The 17,810-nt window shown below is 46.9% G+C and overlaps 1 protein-coding gene across 9 annotated transcripts in view; it reads right to left on the reverse strand.

Annotated features, from left to right (window-relative positions):
• LOC119393433 (protein couch potato) overlaps nt 1-17,810 on the reverse strand; it is a 147,547-nt gene that overhangs the window by 54,542 nt on the left and 75,195 nt on the right. For 8 of the 9 annotated variants that reach the window (XR_005183904.2, XR_007416336.1, XM_037660447.2 and 5 more), the window contains exon 2: nt 438-491. The exons of the other annotated variant lie outside the window; for it this stretch is intronic. Coding sequence is in view for 6 of the 8 variants with exons in the window: in XM_037660447.2 (XP_037516375.1) it covers nt 438-491 (54 nt within the window). In the remaining 2 variants the exon portion in view is untranslated. The remainder of the gene's footprint in view (nt 1-437; nt 492-17,810) is intronic. 9 annotated transcript variants of the gene reach the window in all.

The raw sequence follows: 17,810 nt of genomic DNA on the forward strand, positions 1-17,810 counted from the left end.
ATACACTGTTTTCATTGCAGATACTTTTGCAAGATTTGATCGCCCAAGTCGTGAACTCGACGCGCAATAAATCTCAAGCCGAAACAAATCTCAGCTGTTGAAAGAAAACGAACGAGAGATTTATTTACAGAAAGTCAGATAGATCGGCCTCGGCGATAGTTCGCTTTGGCCGGCTACTGCACACCGGGATACCGCTCAAGGTACCACACAAGTTTAGGTTGGGGCCCTCATCGCACCGACAACGGGTCTCCCCGGTGAATTATCCTGCAAGAAAACGATAAGCTACAGGGCAACACGAACTTATGATACCCTTTCTTTACTCTTCATATTGAGCTATCTCATCTGCGTACTATGAAATTTTCTTCAAGTGCATCTCTGACGATGAATCGCTGTTTCAGTGACCGCGCGTGTCTGGGTCTCGTCTGTGTACGGCTTACCGAATGAAGGCCGCACGGTTCCAGTGAGCAAGAACAACAGCGTGGGACACTCACCTGCAAAAGAAACAAAGACACGAGTTAAGTGAATGGTGAAGAAAAACAAAAACAAACACAAGCTAAGTAAGATGCAGTGTGCGAGAAACCGCAAAGTAGCATAACAGCTTTGATGTAGCGCGAAAGGACACACGGACACGAGAAGCGCTGTATGCTGTACTTCTCCTTCTCCAAGCTTTGCGAGAAGCGATTATTTCTCGCTCCACAGAACGCTCGCCCTCAACCTTTTCGCATAGTTTCGTCTCTGAGCTCCAGTCGCAAGGGCGTGCGATGGCTAATTGCAGCGCGTAGAGAGCGAGAATGGCCGCTTAACGCCATGGCACCCCTGCAGGATACAGTGTGTACTGGACGGACTGGCAGGGCCGCGCAGATATATAGCAGGCACTGCTCACTAGTTACAGCGATTGTTTATGCATCTCGTGGGAAAAAAAAAAGAACAGAGATACAAAATGTAAAAAAAAGACAAAGAAAAGGTAGTATTAAGAATTGGGTTTCACGAGAACAGGAACCATCGTAGGAGCAAATTTTGATTAATCGTGGAAATGTTGGAGATCCTTTAACGCGCAGTTTGTTCCTGAGAAAACTGCTGCTCTTGAGTGTACGCAGCTTATCCCTAGGTTCTCGCGGGTTCTAGTCCTGTCGTGGCTTTTCTCTACCGTAATCGACGAGGGTTGCGATGTGGGCTTGTTGGTGAATCGTTTGAACAGCTTTGATGAAGCGCGAAAGGACACACCGACACGAGAAGCGCTGTGTGGTGTCCTTATGTGTATTCTCGTGTCCGTGTGTCCTTTCGCGCTACATAAAAACTGTTCATACCATCTACCGTAACATAATTTCTTACTGGATTCTTTGGTCATCGCTAGCGGCGATGTACAGACGCACGTCTGAGCTTAGTTAGTTAGTTAGTTAGTTAGTTAGTTAGTTAGTTAGTTAGTTAGTTAGTTAGTTAGTTAGTTAGTTAGTTAGTTAGTTAGTTAGTTAGTTAGTTAGTTAGTTAGTTAGTTAGTTAGTTAGTTAGTTAGTTAGTTAGTTAGTTAGTTAGTTAGTTAGTTAGTTAGTTAGTTAGACTGCTAACACGTTCCACCGTGCTCCGAGAACGCTACAATGGTGCCAAACGGCACCAGAAAAACTCGTTAGTTAAGAACCATTCGTTTACATTGGTTTTGTTGTTAGCAGGGTCCCTTTAGCCCGCCTAACGTCTAATTCTGAAATAACGCTCCTTATTATAGAACACGTGCTCAAAATCATCAACTAGAAGCCGAAAAGCGAAGCATTATGCACAACTGCGCGAGCTTTAATACGCCATCGCTCTAGATAGCGAAAGGAGACACGCGTATAACAACAGCAAGTTCTCGAGGCGACTCGGGTTGATGCAGCGCTCCGTGGCGCCAACTGAGATCCCCCATTCTACACACAGGTGGCAACGACGGCTGCCTCCCCTTCCTCATCTTATAAGTGGGAGAGAGTGTGACAGATCGGAACACGGCTGCCGCCCGCGGCACGAGCCTCTCAGGTGGGCACCGGACCGAAGAAGCCAGCAGCTGCTGTCTGTGGCAGGTAGCCTTGCTCGGAGCACACTATGCAAGACGCCAGTAGTCCGTTGCTCTTCGATTTTATTCACTTTTCTCGCCCGGCTTGCTTCCTTCCCGGGCATTTGCCTGGTACTCTATGCACACGTACCCAGCTGGAAGTCCCCGTCACCCCAGCACCACCTCTAGGACTTTCTTTTTTCTTTCTTTATTGCGCTGTCATTTCCATGCAATATTCACGCCTCGAGGGGTGAAAGATAACACTGTTGTAGCGGGAGCACTAGCTTCGCCATTAGATACGCGTCCATGCCACGCGTACATGTTTTAGCCTGAAAGCACCTCTCCCCCACACAAACATTTTCCTATTAACACGTGCTCGGTCGCGAGTCCCTCTGGCAAACGAATCAGCTTTGGGCAACCTAACCTAACTATAACACCCATGTTTATCGCTCCCATTCACACTTTAGATTCTTAGGCAGATCAAATCTTTACCGACATCTTCGAAGGTATGTCATAACCTTCCTGAGTACCATGTGCTGTCAATTAAGCTAGCGGCTGTATGTGCACACTCGGAGCGCGACTTAAGACGAACACAGGGGACACAGATAGACAAAGACGGCGCTCGTCTGCACTTATCTGTGTCTCCTGTCTTCGTCTAAGTCACGCTGCAGTTCTCCGAGTACGTACCAACTCGCTCAGGTCAAGGTATTATTATATGTGCAAAACAGCGCATACAGAAATATATATGCCAATAAATACACCGTCCTCGACGTCTAGAGCGTATGATACTCGCTCATTTAGGTGAAACGTGGTCGCAAAATACTTTTGAAGAGGGTGTGTCCCAGCCTTCCAAAAGAAAACACAATATTGTGCGTTTGATTCTGCAAACGTATTCTCCGTGCGCCTATTTTACACGCATTTTTTTAAACACGAAAGTGTTTTATGCCGGTGTCCACCAAGACTATCATTACTTATTTCCGTCACGGAAATACGTCAGCAAAATTCACGCCATCAGATGACAACGAAAAAAAAATTGAAGAAAAACTTCCAATGACGGAAATCGAACCCGCGACCTCGCGGTCCACGAGGGCAGCTGGCGGGCGCCCCTGCGCTACCGTTAAACTTTTTTTTCTTTATTGCCTACGTACACACATACAACAGCGCTACCGTTAAATACATGAAGGAGACGACGGCCACGACCCAGTGAATCAAGATAACTGCGAGAGGATGGTGTGAGAGATAAAACGCGCGTTCGTGTAGCCTCCTTCGTTAAACACATGAAGGAGGCTACACGAACGCGCCTTTTATCTCTCACACTTTCCTCTCGCAGTGACCTTGATGCGCTGGGTGGTGGCCGTCGGGAAGCGTTAGAGTGAAGCAATGCGTGTCCTCCGAGATTATCTGCGGCAAAGCGCCAGTGCTACGGCTGCACCATTCGGCGCGTTTACGAAAGAAGTCTAATTTTGTCAACGCCTTAAAGGGACACTAAAGGCAAATATTAAGTCGACGTTGATTGTTGAAATAGCGGTCCAGAAACCTCGTAGTGCTGCTTTTGTGCCAAGGAAGTGCTTATTTTGAAATAAAATCACGTTTTAGTGGTCCGCATCGCGTTAGCGCGCTTCAAATCTCCCGCCTGAAAATACGACTCTCATACGTCACTGCTGCCGTGCCCAACGTTGCCCGCTTTTTCTGCGCGGCCGCCGACACTAGTAGCAGCCGAGCGGAAGTAGCGGGACCCACAGTAGCAACAACGGCGCTGCGGCAAAGACTTGCTCGGATGGGCACATTCAGAGCCGTCACCAAGTTGCGGTTGGTCTCGTAATCCTCAGTACGAAAGTGCAGCGAGCACACACGCAGAGGTTTTGACTGTTTAGCACACTGGCACAATGGCATGACACTAAGCCACTTCGAGCGTACGGGTTCATTCCGCGGCACCCAGTGAAAAGACACACCGGTTTCCTTGCTGCAGCACTGGCGTTGTGCACCATTCGGGCATCCGGAAATATCACACGCATGCGGCATTTTGTCGGACTTTCTGTCAGAGCGACTTTCACGAGCGCGCAAAACACGCACGGCAGTACGCGATCCCGAAACTACCACTGAGACGGGCGAGGCACAGCTCGGCGAAAACGGAACCTTTGAACCACGCGCGCCGTTCCCCATGGCAACGCCACGGAGGTTTTGTTTTCCATGAATCAAGCGGAAACGAACAAACAGCATTTTATTACGTCTTTTGTTGCTCGGAATGTTCTTTTTTTACTGCTGCTAGTTTGATTACTAGTGATTTATTGTAGGCCGACTTCCCTACGTCATCGGGATCACTTCGAAAATGTCCCACTCGTGGCGCTCATCATGTGATACATTTAGCTTAATTTCTCGGTAAGTAGGGCACTGCTGTTGATAATATTGCCGTTTTAGAAGTTGTCATACATTGGGCTTTCACTCTGACATAAATTGTTATTTGCCTTTAGTGTCCCTTTAACACATCACGAGGTGGCGGCTTTAGCCCAAGCCTCGCTTATAGCATCCATACATGTTAAACAATAGCTCTCCGACGTTCGCGCTGTCACACCTCGTTCCCCGCTCGCCCTGTGAGAAATCACGGCCAGGCTAGAGGGGAGACATGACGCGCGTCACGTTTTCCTTCGCGTTTCTGGTCCGGCCGTGGTGTGAGTCTTCTTGTTAACTCTTTAACATTCCGCGGGATGGCGACCTTTGCCCAAGCTCAGCGTCCAATCTGCGACGCTCTTCTGGCTGTCACAAAGTTTTCCTTGAATACTTTCCCCCTGCAAATGGAAACGGCCGGGGCTACACTAGCAACGGCGCGTTGCAGGAGCCAATCTCGGAGGCCATGAGTAGTGAATCATGACAATAACGAGCGCCGACTGCGAGCGTTTCCCGTAGGCTTTCACTGCAATATTGCAGAAACTATATGGTCAGTGAAACGCGGCGTGCGCGGTGATTCGATTTGGTGACGACGCAGTTACGGGCCTCGACTTTCGCGTCAGCGCGTGACGCCTCCTCGCCAGCGTAGGGCAGCTTCCAAATGGACCAACGGTGTTTCTCGGCCGCCTACGCCTTCGAGGGCACTGGCACCGACTAATAAAACGGCTGCAATAAGCGCCGCAGAAAGGCAACGACGTCGACGGGCGAATGTCGTGCAAGTGGGTGCTTTGACTCAGAGAGAGACACGCCAGCGGGAAGTGGAACGCCTTCGCGCGTTCACGGCTCGAGCTACGAAATTTGCCTCTCGCGTTCCTGAAGCCCTGTGGTAATGTACGCATGAACACAGGAGCAGGTTATCCTATTACTAGGGAGCGCACACCTTGCCGTTTCTCTCACAAAATGACGCCTTGAAAGAGTACATACCGAGTACTGGGGTTAATAGACCTTTTTCAAGCACACGAGCGCCACCAACGGGCGCGCAAGCGCTCATGGGAAATGTGTGTACGCCGCAGCAGCCGCCGCGACGAGCGCGCGGGCCTCGCGTTGTAGCTTTCCGCTTGTGCCGCGCCAGGACTTCTTAGGCACAGTGAATTTGGCAAGGTGCAACATGTTACTGCGCAATTCAATCACGAACTTCAGTGTTTAGCTGCGACGGCCTCTCGACGATTTCTATCTGTCCCACTGTTGGACCAGTTGAGCAGCTCAGAAGCGTCACCTTTTATTTATTTTCTTTTTTGCGCCAGCGCGCCGTACGGCATAAATGAAAAAGAAAATACAACTCGGTTGCCTATGAAGTGCAGGAGCGGTCTATGATTTGCGGATGCATTTGGAATCAACGTCCATCGACACTGTCGACGAGTATACAGTGTGAGGTTCTGATGTTTAAAGAGTACACTAGAAAGTGTAGTCGGCATTTGGGGAAATGAGATACATTCACTGGGTCGCTCGCAACCTGTATGTAACGAACGATAAGTGCCTACCAAGCTTCATTGGTGCTCTAACTACAGGTTGGAATAATACTTAGAGCGAAAAAAGAAAGGAGCAGTACAAGGAAGGAAATGCACAAACCGGCGCTCACACACAACTGAAAGTTTATTGCACGCGTGAAAAAAAGCATATATACAAAAATGAGAGTGCGTCACGCGTGTCATAAATAGGCACAAAAAGTCAAACAACCAAGGCGTGTGCTTACATGCGAATAATAAAGCTGAATTCCTTGTCTTGCAACGACTGAGCATGGTGACTGACACAAAGTGTAGCGCTATTTGTGACATGATATGCCTCCGAAATTTCTCGCGTTGTCCGATTAGGTTGATGGTACAAAATTACTGTGCATTCGAAAAAGGGATTACATTTTCATGACTGACATAGCGATCCGAGATGAGACGGCTCCATTCAATGAATTTCGATGCTCGCTGAGGCGCGTATTAATACATCGACCAATCTGGCCGATGTATGTATACATGTGGACACAAGAAAGAGGAATTTTCGGTTAACTACTACACAATCTACAAAACAACTGGCATGCCTCTGGCCGCATTTTTCGGTGCCCACGGCCGACCCATGCGACCTTAATGCGACTAAGCTTATTTGGGGCGGCAAACACAACCTTCACCCCCAGATCGCTTCCCTACGTTCTTCAGGCCATGCGACTTCTTATACATATGTGGAATGACTGCAATATTTCTAGTTTCTTCATTATTTACGGATGGAGCACGTCCGTGTTAATCTTTCTTTGCCATGCGAACAGATTTTCGCAAACCGATACAGCGATACGCAGGATATCCCGCCTCTTTGATCACTTTGCAGCTGGAAACTACTGCTCATCTTATGTGCGCAAGTTATTTTTCCAATGCTGCGCGTAATCATGAAATCACAGTTCCTCGTTTAACAATATTCGAATTCGCCGACGCGAAATAAAACACCCATTTCGCTGAACGCGGGCTATACTGCCCGCAAACAAACTGAAAAGAATGTATCAAGAAACTGCAAATTATCAGAGAAAGGCATCTCGCAAGTGAATTCTAGTCCCATCCCTTTTTCTTTAAACACGTTTAGTATGTGCTCACTTCTTTGTACAGCGCGTGACTTGTCAATTAAAATCAAATAATCATCTGTACACCTGAACACTGTAACACCTACAGTTCGGTTAAACCCGATCACGACCTGCTATGGCATTAAATGCCATTGCGGCTTGTGAACAAGTAATCGTTGAATAAATACGAATTCGGTGTTCCAGCTCACATTGCTCACGATAGCACGTCTTGACTGCATGTATGGGCACGTGATAACTCGCACGCCGCTTAACTGCTACATCCCGTATACATCCGCTCGGGAATACCTACACTGACTGCATCATTCCTTTCGCATTTCATGCGTAGAGATACACGCAGATGCGTTCAGACATGTGTAGTATTTAGGATTTATTAATAGTCAACCAGCCGCGACGCGTTTTTTTTTTTTTTTCGTTTGGTGCTCCCGCGGCGCCAACGAGCAGCGAGCGACGGAACAGCAGGCGGGCTCGCCGTACACACTTTTCCCATAGTGCTTCGCGCGCCCACGGGGGGTTCTGGGATCGCTTGAAAAAGGTCTATTATGTGCATGTTGACGCCATCTTTGCGGGGGATTCACCATATGCTGTATCCAGATCTATGTTAACTAACAGAGATACCACAAAGGTTTAATCATGATCATGGACGTCAGTCGTAGGGATGGAGATGTGCCACCAGGCGTCAACACGGGTGAGTCCACCATCAAGCCGTGCTATATCTGCCAAACACCAATAGACATTGTGCAAACTCTCGTACATCGTGCTGCAATAAACATTCAACTACTTCTGTGAGGACACATTTCACTTTCGTGTCATACCGATTCCTATGACGGCGTCACGAACCGTGTTTCCTTTTTCTTTCTTTTTCATTTCCCCCTCCCCCACATTTTACCTATACATAAGTGTAGAAGACTGAAGCAGATAATGCTGTCTTTGGGATTTGTATAGAAGCCAGTACCACTGCCGTCTGATATTATATCGCAATGCTTGGTCTGAGTAACAAAAGAAGAAAGAAAAAATATGCTCTATACAGTGTCGCGTTCAATCTCCGCTGACGCATGTTTTTTTTTCGTCTTCAACCTAACTCAAACGCCTTTTTGAAAATAGTTTGGAGATATATTTCAAAAGACGATTTCTTCAGCCTAACGGCCTCCTCCTGTGCTAAAAGAAAAAGAGGGCGAAAACACATAAAAGGTGGAATAGACGTACACTGGAAGAATGCAAGTTTCTTTGTGTCCATTTCGTTCAGCGTACGATCACCAATAGGCCTCGTGTTTTGCAAGCCAGTACACACAGCAATGAAAAGGAAGTCGTCCAAACAAAAGCGGATCCAGAATGGCGAGCGCGGTTCGCACCAAAAACGTGCACTGTTTGCTTTCAAAAGGCGGCGCGCGCGAGGGACGACTGGGATGCGGCGGTGGTAGCAGACTCCGAACCGGAAATTATTCATGCGACACCTCGCGGCGGAAAGCAAGAGACCGCCGCCAGCACTGAAAAGTCAGCGAGTGTGACGGCGCGGGAAACCACCAAGGAGACGCCAAAGCTAGCTCTGAAAGCAAGACGCCCGTTTGGATTCAATTTCCTCGGCAACGCGACGGTCGCGGCGCTTTGCTCCCCGCTACCCTCACCCCCTTTTTTTTATTATTTTTTGTTTTTACGCACTTGCTCTTCAAAGCTCCGTTCGTTCTCTCTTTTTCCTTCGCCATTTTATCTATCCGGTACATTTAATCTCCTAAGCGGCCCACCACATGCTTTAATTGAGTCCCTTCTCTCTTTTTTGTTTGTTCTTGCTGTCGGTTTCTTTCGGCTGCATTCAATAAGCCTTCTTTATTTGGGCCGCTTATACGTTTTGTATGTATATAAGGGGCTTTTCTTTTATGCTGCTCCTTGATCAGGGCAAATAAGGATGGCCAATGGACGGCCCTTTCAGTAGAGTTGAGTCGCTACACTGGAACTAAGACCAAAGTCAAACACGATGGTCGAAAGAGGACGGAGACTAGCGCCGCTTCGGTCTCTACGCTTCGTTCTTTACGTGAATTTTGTTTTTAATCCTACTTGCTCGTCTAGACTTGGTAATGGTCGTATACATCTTAGAAAGAGAGCGACTGCCAATGCCCGATGATTTCATCGAACTTTTTTTTTTTCACGTTCTAATACGTATATAACGCCATTTTTAGTCTGTCTCCATGCGGAGTCACGAGAATCCGGTAGGTGTCTTAGAAGTATCTGAAAGGCCAGTGGCGTAGCCAGAATTTTGTTTCGGGTAGCAGAGGGGGGATAGGGGGGGGGGGGGGTTAACCATACTTTATGTATGTTCACGCATGGAAAATTGAAAAATTTCGGTTGGGGGGGAGTTGGGGGGTTTCAAGCCCCCCCCCCCCCCCCCCACCCCCCCCTGGCTACGCCAGTGTAAAAGGCCCTAAGATTGCGTCCGAGAAAGAACAGGTAAGAAACTGCCGGAGCGGATGTATAGTTCGGGAGGAAGCAGCATCCCTGCATGACCAAACCCACACTGCATGCGACGGTGTTTGAAAACTTCTGCAGTGCTCTGTGTGTACGCGTGGCTTGGTTTAGCCGGAAGCGTTTCCGTTTCCGGTGGCGCGAGTAGGTCGAGAATGAAGGGGAGGGGAGATGACGCGAACTACCGGACCTATTGCGCTTTTTTGGCAACTGTTCTCCGTCCCGCTTGGTGACGCTGACAGTGAACCACTTCACCGACCCTCTGATTTCATTTTTTTTTTTTTTCAGTCTCTTCGGCGAGCTGTGTTCACGACTCCTGCGGGGACGTGATGCGGAGTACTGGGTGGGAGGGAGGGAAAGAGGCGCGGGAGTTTTGGGACGACGTGGAGAGGGTTTTCTCAAGGACCCAATTAGGCTGCCGTGTAGCTCAAGGGCCGGGACTCCGCCGTAACCCACACCGGCTGCCGCCGCGGGCATGCTAATTACATGTCCCGAGCAAAGCAACCCTGGGAGAGAGCGCACCTGAAACCACTTGCCTGGAGACACGGTAGCATTTTGGCCTCACTGCGCTTGCCCCGTTTTTTCTTTCTTTGTTTCTTTTTTTTTTATCGCTTGTGTAGAACACACTCATTGATCGTCTCACAATGAAGCCGCGCCGAGTTTGCTTATGGCGGTCGCGCGGATAATAACTTAGCGGTGCCCATTTTCTGGAGCCGTTACAACGTTCCTATGTAGCGTCCGCGCCATAAGAAACAGATCGTCTATCGATGTGTGCCTGTTACTGCCATTACCTATACCACCACGTTATTATGCGCAGTGTTCCACTTGTGAGCAATGTTAAAGCGGTTATAATATCCCTCTTTTCTTCTAATTAATCAACTGAAAAGGTTCGACTACGCTATCGTAATTGTCTTTGACGTCGAAGTGGACGAAGTACCAATGATGAAAGACGGTATGTATGATGAAAGACGGCATGCAAACACGAACACAAGAGGGAAGTCTAGACAACACAAACGCCAACAACACAACGACGCTTGTGTTGTCCTGGCTTCTCTCATGTGTCCGTGTTTGCACGCCCATAACTGCCTTTTATCATGAATTCCTACCAGCTGGCTCAGCTTTCTGCCGTTCTGAAATGAACTAAGTATTATTCATAAACGCCGCGGTGTTGTTTGTTACAAGATTGATAGAAGTAAATTAAGCTCTTCGTGCATGTGCCTTATTTGTTTCCGCGAGCGTGACTGTTGCAATTAAGATGCGACAATTAAAGGACAATTTGCAAGCGCCTAATATCTCCTGTGGGAATATCTCGGTGAGCTCTTGTATCGTGTGCGTAAATTTCGGTTATGTGGACACTTATGTCGCGTAAACTCTTGTGCTGCTCCAACGTTAATATTGCTTCTAAAAAGACAGGGCGTGCAAACACGACAGACTTAGGATCTGTCTATAGCAAAATGCTAAATTGGTTTGAGCCTAAAGTGTGTTGCACTTAGACAAAACAAACTTAACGGTTGACACAGTGATTCGATTTGAACCTGTTCCTCTAATTCTAATGATGTACATGCAAAAGTTAAATAACCTAAACCTATCGCATTAGATTTCCATACGCAGGATACGCAGTACGCGGTAGTTTCGAAGCATGTACGGCTACTAAACTAACGTATTTAATCATATTTTCGAACCAGAGAAGGTTATTTCTTCACAAATAAAATAGGAAGAGCGTGCGAACGTTTTAATGAAGCAGATTTTAAAGCACACCTTAATATTACGCACATTTCTTTTTTTTTTTTTCTTGCGTGGCGATACGAAGCAGTCGCATTCTCCATAACCTTTTCGACTCTTCATCGCTAGAGATACGTAGGGACTGAATGGCAGACTTCAGGCAGTAAATCCCGTTAGCACGAATTCCTCGCGGAAGTATTTCTTCGAAAACTATTTTGTGGCGAATCTGAAGGCGGTAAACAGAATTTCCACCTAAATTGCGATTGAATAGTCCGGTATGCATTCGCGAGGGCTATTCTATACATTACGGTATATCATTCAATTCACGCACGAAAGAATCGTGCTTTGAGCGACCTGTCAGTGATACATCTTGATGAACTATATAGCGGCAACCATGTCGGATAGAGTAAAGATACGAGATAAAAAATGGTGAGGACTTGTAAAGGATGCGGCACTCTCACTTGATATCTTCTTCAGCTGTTAAGGAGCTCCACTCCTTCTACGTTGCCTTATTTTTTTATTTCCTTATGGTTAATCTGTCGCCACAAACGTGAGAATGGCGCAAGCCGCAGTCTCGTGAACTTCGTGAATCTCTCCATCACGAACAGATTAAGTCTTTCAGAGATGGAAAATTGCGTTGATAGCTCCAGTAACGTCCAATCTACATTTAACGAATGGTCGCGAACTAGTGATGCAGAACTATCGATGGCACTATCGATGCTATCGATAGCTGAGTCACTATCGAACTATCGATGATAAAAAATACTATCGATAGCGCTATCGATAGTAAAACCGATGGTACTATCGGCAGTATAAAATCAGGAGCGCGAAATCATTGCAGCATAAATTTGTTTCCCCACGCGCGTGGTACATAGTGCAGTCGGAGGAGCTGACTGAACGGAAAGAAAGTTGACATGATTGTGTTCTTCACCAGTGTGTTTTGTTGACACATGATCATAAAGTCAAGCTGTTCAGTTGTGGCGGAAAGGACGCCGTTACATGTGGTGGAACTGCGCCGCTTCAAATTTGTATTGCATTTTATGATTTCAAAATAAAAAAAATATCAAGAACTAAGTTTGTTAATTGTAAGGTGTAACTGGTTGCTTTTCAATATGAATTTATTGTGGAATATATACCACCATTTTCACTGCCAAAATAATTTACTTCTCTCGCCAAAAATTCCTCATAAATTAAGCGAAGCTGATAGTAGGCTGATCACAAATATTTTGGCAATATGGCCGGCCAGCAACAGCGCCATTATTCACACCATAATCGATGGTATTTTCACGTGGTTGTGACGCTGAAGAATGCTGCAGCAAGACTGGGTAATACGGAGCTCTTTATTTGGGCGAACTTGTGCCCAGAAAATGAAAACTCAAGATGCAAGTGATACACTCTGCGCACTGATAGCGGCGAGAAGAGTCATCGGCCGTCGAGCAATCTGCCAAGCGGTAAAGCGCGTCAGCTTTTATACATGCGCTATCGAAGATTCCAGCCTTATGGCTAGTGGCCGCGTAAGCTGTCGAATAAACTGGAGTCATTCTCGTTCGGCTCGTGATCTTAATAGAATGATCTCAATCACAAAGCTTCTCAAACATTGCGGCGCGGTCTGGGTCAAACGTTGCTAACAGTTTTTGTGGGTTAAACCCGAATACATCAAAACAAAGCAATAAACACGCGTGGCAGTAATATCGCTAGTAATATTACCGATAGTACTACCGATTTCAGTATCGATAGTGCATCCATAGTACTATGGATAGTTTGTTTGCACTATCGATAGTTTCAAAGAAACTATAGATGCAATTGATAGTCCATTTACCGACAGTTCTGCATCACTACCATGAACCCATTGCACATTATTGGATCCGTGCTTTTGAGTAACATACATACATACATACATACATACATACATACATACATACATACATACATACATACATACATACATACATACATACATACATACATACATACATACATACATACATACATACATACATACATACATACATACATACATACATAAAATTGAGCCATTCTGCGGCATTCCATAGTTGAACATAAGCCCGACTATTAAACGCTGTAGTCAGTGTCAAACATCAAAAAAAGGTCAACCGTCGTGGTGCGAAGTAGTAAGGTATCCGACACACTCATCTGACAAATCGATATATAAAAACCTGGCAAATAGTATGCCAAGACATTTTTTTTTTTTTTCAAATTCACAAGTCGTGCTTCGTTCTCAGAGATGATAACATTTCAGTTACTCGTCGAACACGGAGCCTTTCTTATCGCTCCCCCCCCCCCCCCTTCTTTTTTTCTAACGGTGTATCTGTTCTATCCCGGGGGGGAATCCCCTGCACGAGTTGTCGAAGTATCGGGCAAAGAAAACTTGGCCAGAACGCGCGCGCCCCGCGCTTGATCGCGGTCTCGGCGGCCTGCCGCTAATCCTATACTCCGCTGTGGCTTACGAACCCGTTATTAATTAGCTTTCACCGGCAGCCCGCTAATCAGAGGTACCCATTCATTTTCCCAGAGCGCGGCGGTGGCAATTACTCCGAGCCCGCCGAAGGTAGCGCGTAGTGGAACACGAGCAAGCTTACAGCGGCAACTCTTGCCGGTTTGCGCGCGAATTCGCGTGCGGACGCAGCAATCGCCAACGGCGTTCGATAAGGCCGCGTACACCTCGCTAACGCTGCCATCTCCAGATAAACAAGCCGCTCCCTCGCTTTCTCTTAATGCGGAAGGGAGAATGATGGTGGTGCTGTCTCGCGTAATACAGAAGCGCCGGCAGTATGGACAAAACTTTCCTACCGCATTGAGAGATGCAACGGCGATTAGGTGTTTCACTGTGAAGGCGTTGCACGGTCGGCGACGCAGTATTAGCTGAAGTTACGTTTCAGCTTCTCTACGCGGTAGTTTTCTTGGTGCGTAACAGCCAAGAATTAGCTCAAGGAACAACGTGTGCGCAAGACTAGGCGCTGAAATGCAGGCACGTGGTCACGAGGACGTGACCGCGACGTGCGGCTAATTGAAGCCACTTATTAGCACATTATGTTCACGCCCTTTCTTTCGCTCACTTCCTTGACGAGCCTCAAGACTGCGAGAGAGAGCGCCTCCTCTGTATACGTAGTTCTGAGTGAGTGAGTGAGTGAGTGAGTGAGTGAGTGAGTGAGTGAGTGAGTGAGTGAGTGAGTGAGTGAGTGAGTGAGTGAGTGAGTGAGTGAGTGAGTGAGTGAGTGAGTGAGTGAGTGAGTGAGTGAGTGAGTGAGTGAGTGAGGTGAGTGAGTGAGTGAGTGAGTGAGTGAGTGAGTGAGTGAGTGAGTGAGTGAGTGAGTGAGTGAGTGAGTGAGTGAGTGAGTGAGTGAGTGAGTGAGTGAGTGAGTGAGTGAGTGAGTGAGTGAGTGAGTGAGTGAGTGAGTGAGTGAGTGAGTGAGTGAGTGAGTGAGTGAGTGAGTGAGTGAGTGAGTGAGTGAGTGAGTGAGTGAGTCTCGCCAGGCACCTTAGTAAGTTTCCTCAGAAGGCTGCCTTCTTCAGAATGACGTTACTAGATTCAAACGCCGCAGTTACCGTCAGTGAACCCTTCTTTCTAAACCGTGTATGCAGAGAACAGCATGCTTCCATCCGCCTTCAAGACGCCACTGCCGGAGAGTGAATTCACCAGAAGAGGCTTGCTGACTCCTTCAGTGCACGATCCAACGGAGGGTGCTTCAGGGGCGAATCTAGCGCCGCTGGACGAACTAACTCGCTTCCTTTCGCCGGCGGTTCGCAAACTGGTCGCGCGCTGTTTGCTCGCGCTAATGGGATTTGCCGCCAGTGCGCGAGCTCCCGCTCCAGGGCCTCGCTACAACGCTTTTGCAGACTGAACACGCAAAGGAGGAGAACGGAGTTTCAAAAATAAAGGGATACACAAGTGAGCGAAAGGTTTCTGCTCACGCAACACCTTCACCAAGTCACAGAGTCAGCTCCTTTGAGGCCCCACTGTCGAGTCGAAGAGAACGCTTCAATTTTAAAGCGGTGTAATGAGTGTTCAGAGCCGCTAGCGCCTTGTTTGGAAGGCGAATGCAAAGCGGCTGATTACGAAGCCCACTCTCGTGGCAAGCGAGGCGTCGAGGGTGGTTCGTGTGAGCATTGTTTATACACCACCTTGTCGCGCGTTGAGATGCGCACATTTCGAAGGCGATCTTTGTCCTCTCGTAATATGTCTGCACCCCCTTGCGCTGGCCTCGAGAGAACGAAGAGCGCGGGAGTACCCAGCATGCATCGGTTCCCTCCCCCTCGCTGTTCGTAGAATGTGGCCAAACGACGCTGCAAAGTGCGAATGCTATAGGTAACACGTGGTGTTTTTCATCGCTTTATATTTGTAATCGACGCAAAATAAAGCTTAGTTGCGAGTGCGCCTCTTTGCTGCCATCATCTTTCTTACAATTTTCGTACGCGGCGCTACACCCAAACCTCCAAACCTGCGTATGCATCTACATGAATGTTTTTTTTCTGTTGTTATTATTATTATTACTGTTGTTGTTGTTGTTGTTGTTGTTGTTGTTGTTGTTGTTGTTGTTGTTGTTGTTGTTGTTGTTGTTGTTGTTGTTGTTGTTGTTGTTGTTGTTGTTGTTGTTGTTGTTGTTGTTGTTGTTGTTGTTGTTGTTGTTGTTGTATCGAATATGTTTCTTTGTATGTATTCGTCGTTTTTGAGAGGTCCATGTTGAAAGCTATTTTTAAAAAAGTAATGAGTAGCCGCCGCCCGAGTTTTGTCAAGAATTGGTTGGTGAATGCCATGCAGAATAAATGACTCAAGAAAAAAAAAAGAAGAAATATGGATGAGACGATGCAGTTATCCTGACAGCAGACTAGCGACGCCAGCGCAAGTACTATCTGCCTTCGTTTCTTCTACGACTGCTCACAGTGCAAGCAGCATCAGCGGTGTGCAAGAACACCCAAAGTTTTCTCGTCATTAAGTGATATTTCTCGTAACATCACAACCTGAGCCAGCAACAAGCCATGCGTACAAAACATTGCATAGTCAGGTTAACACTGTGCGCAGTGCTATACAACGGCAATTTTATGTAACTCCGGCACTAAAGAACGTGCATTTGCCGCCAGTTGTAATCGTGTATGTATTGAGATTAAGCGCCCAGTGCGAATTACTCGGTAGCGACAAAGATTGAGCACGCTTCAGGTAAGATGCTGAGATTAAGTTAGATTATGCTCTCCTGAAAGTATCAGTTTGAAAAGGTTAGAAGCACGCTTTCGGGAAATCTGGTACAAAAAATGCGAAACGCTATATACTAAGTGTGGCGTGACTTCATTAGTATCAATTTCACCGAGCTTACCCCACAGTTTAGTTCTTCCTCTTTAGCGTTCGTAAAACAACAATGCTTAATTATTCAATCCGCTAATCAGGGCACGGAACAGCGTCGTATACGAGCAAGAAGGGCTCTGTAAAATTAATCACTAGTGAGCAAATCACTACAGTGATCTCGCCGGAAAATATGGTGTTCTCGTAAAAGTTGTGCACGTTGTTCTGCATGATACACCATAGCGTAAAAAAAAGATACATAGAAGTCAACTGAAGCGCGAGAGAATTTCGGTACTTAAGTACGTGTAAGCCTAAAATCTTTTTCATCGCATACAACGGTCTGCGTATATTCAGTGAAAGGAAAGCGAAATACCGAGGCAGTTTTTTTTTTTCAGACGAAGTAATGATATAATACTCTGCTGTCGTAAATTCTCGCGCGACAGTTGTGTCGCTGTAGTGAACGTAGCCGCTGCTCCTTTTTTTTTGCGTTCTGAGAAACTCTTGAATAGCTGCCACATCGCGGTTTCTTCCGTATGCAAGTTCTCGCTCTGAAGCGTTTCCTACTCGCAAAACAGATGTCTGACGCCACAGCTGCCTGAAAATTATATATAACCCTGTCCCCTTGCATTTAGATTGCCTCACTTTGAAGGCGGTCTTCAATGGAAAAGCTTTGACCAACGGGACGCTATCTGGATAGCTCGGCAATACATGGACGCGAGTAGAAACCAAGACGAGACAAGCTCCAACCTTCAGCAGTGAAAGTTAGAGCTTGTCTTCGTTTCTCTTTGTGTCCATGTTTCAAAGCGCTATCCAGATATACATTCCAGCTATAGCTGACCAACAAGCCCAGTGTTGCGATCCTCGGCTACAGACCATTGAAAACTAATACGTCTCACATTCAGCGCAAGAGTTCAAAACGGAGCAATGAGAGACCTGGCTCGCCAGCGAGGGAAAATAAGCCCGAGTGGAGCTCCTCGACCAGCCACGGCGTGCTGCTGAGGCCAGTGGAGCCCTGGACTAGGGGACCCACCCTCCAGTTTCTCAAAACCCTTTCTTTTCAATACACGTTTCTTTTTTTTTTAATCAATCTACGGGACGCGTTCGCTAGAGAAATGTTTGAATTCTTCCATTTGACTTTATTCAAGGCAGCTTTAAGCACGACACTGCTGTTGACGATGGTTTTCTGCCAGTGTATTTTTCGTCACACTTTTTTTTTTAGTCTTCTTCTATTGATATGGGCGCATGTGGGTTAGTAAAGAAACTTCGAATCGGGAGCGAGCAGCTACATGACTCGAAAGCGAAATAAGTACTTGAAG

The sequence above is a fragment of the Rhipicephalus sanguineus genome, chromosome 5, assembly GCF_013339695.2.
Source record: "Rhipicephalus sanguineus isolate Rsan-2018 chromosome 5, BIME_Rsan_1.4, whole genome shotgun sequence".
NCBI classification, from domain to species: Eukaryota; Metazoa; Arthropoda; class Arachnida; order Ixodida; family Ixodidae; genus Rhipicephalus; species Rhipicephalus sanguineus.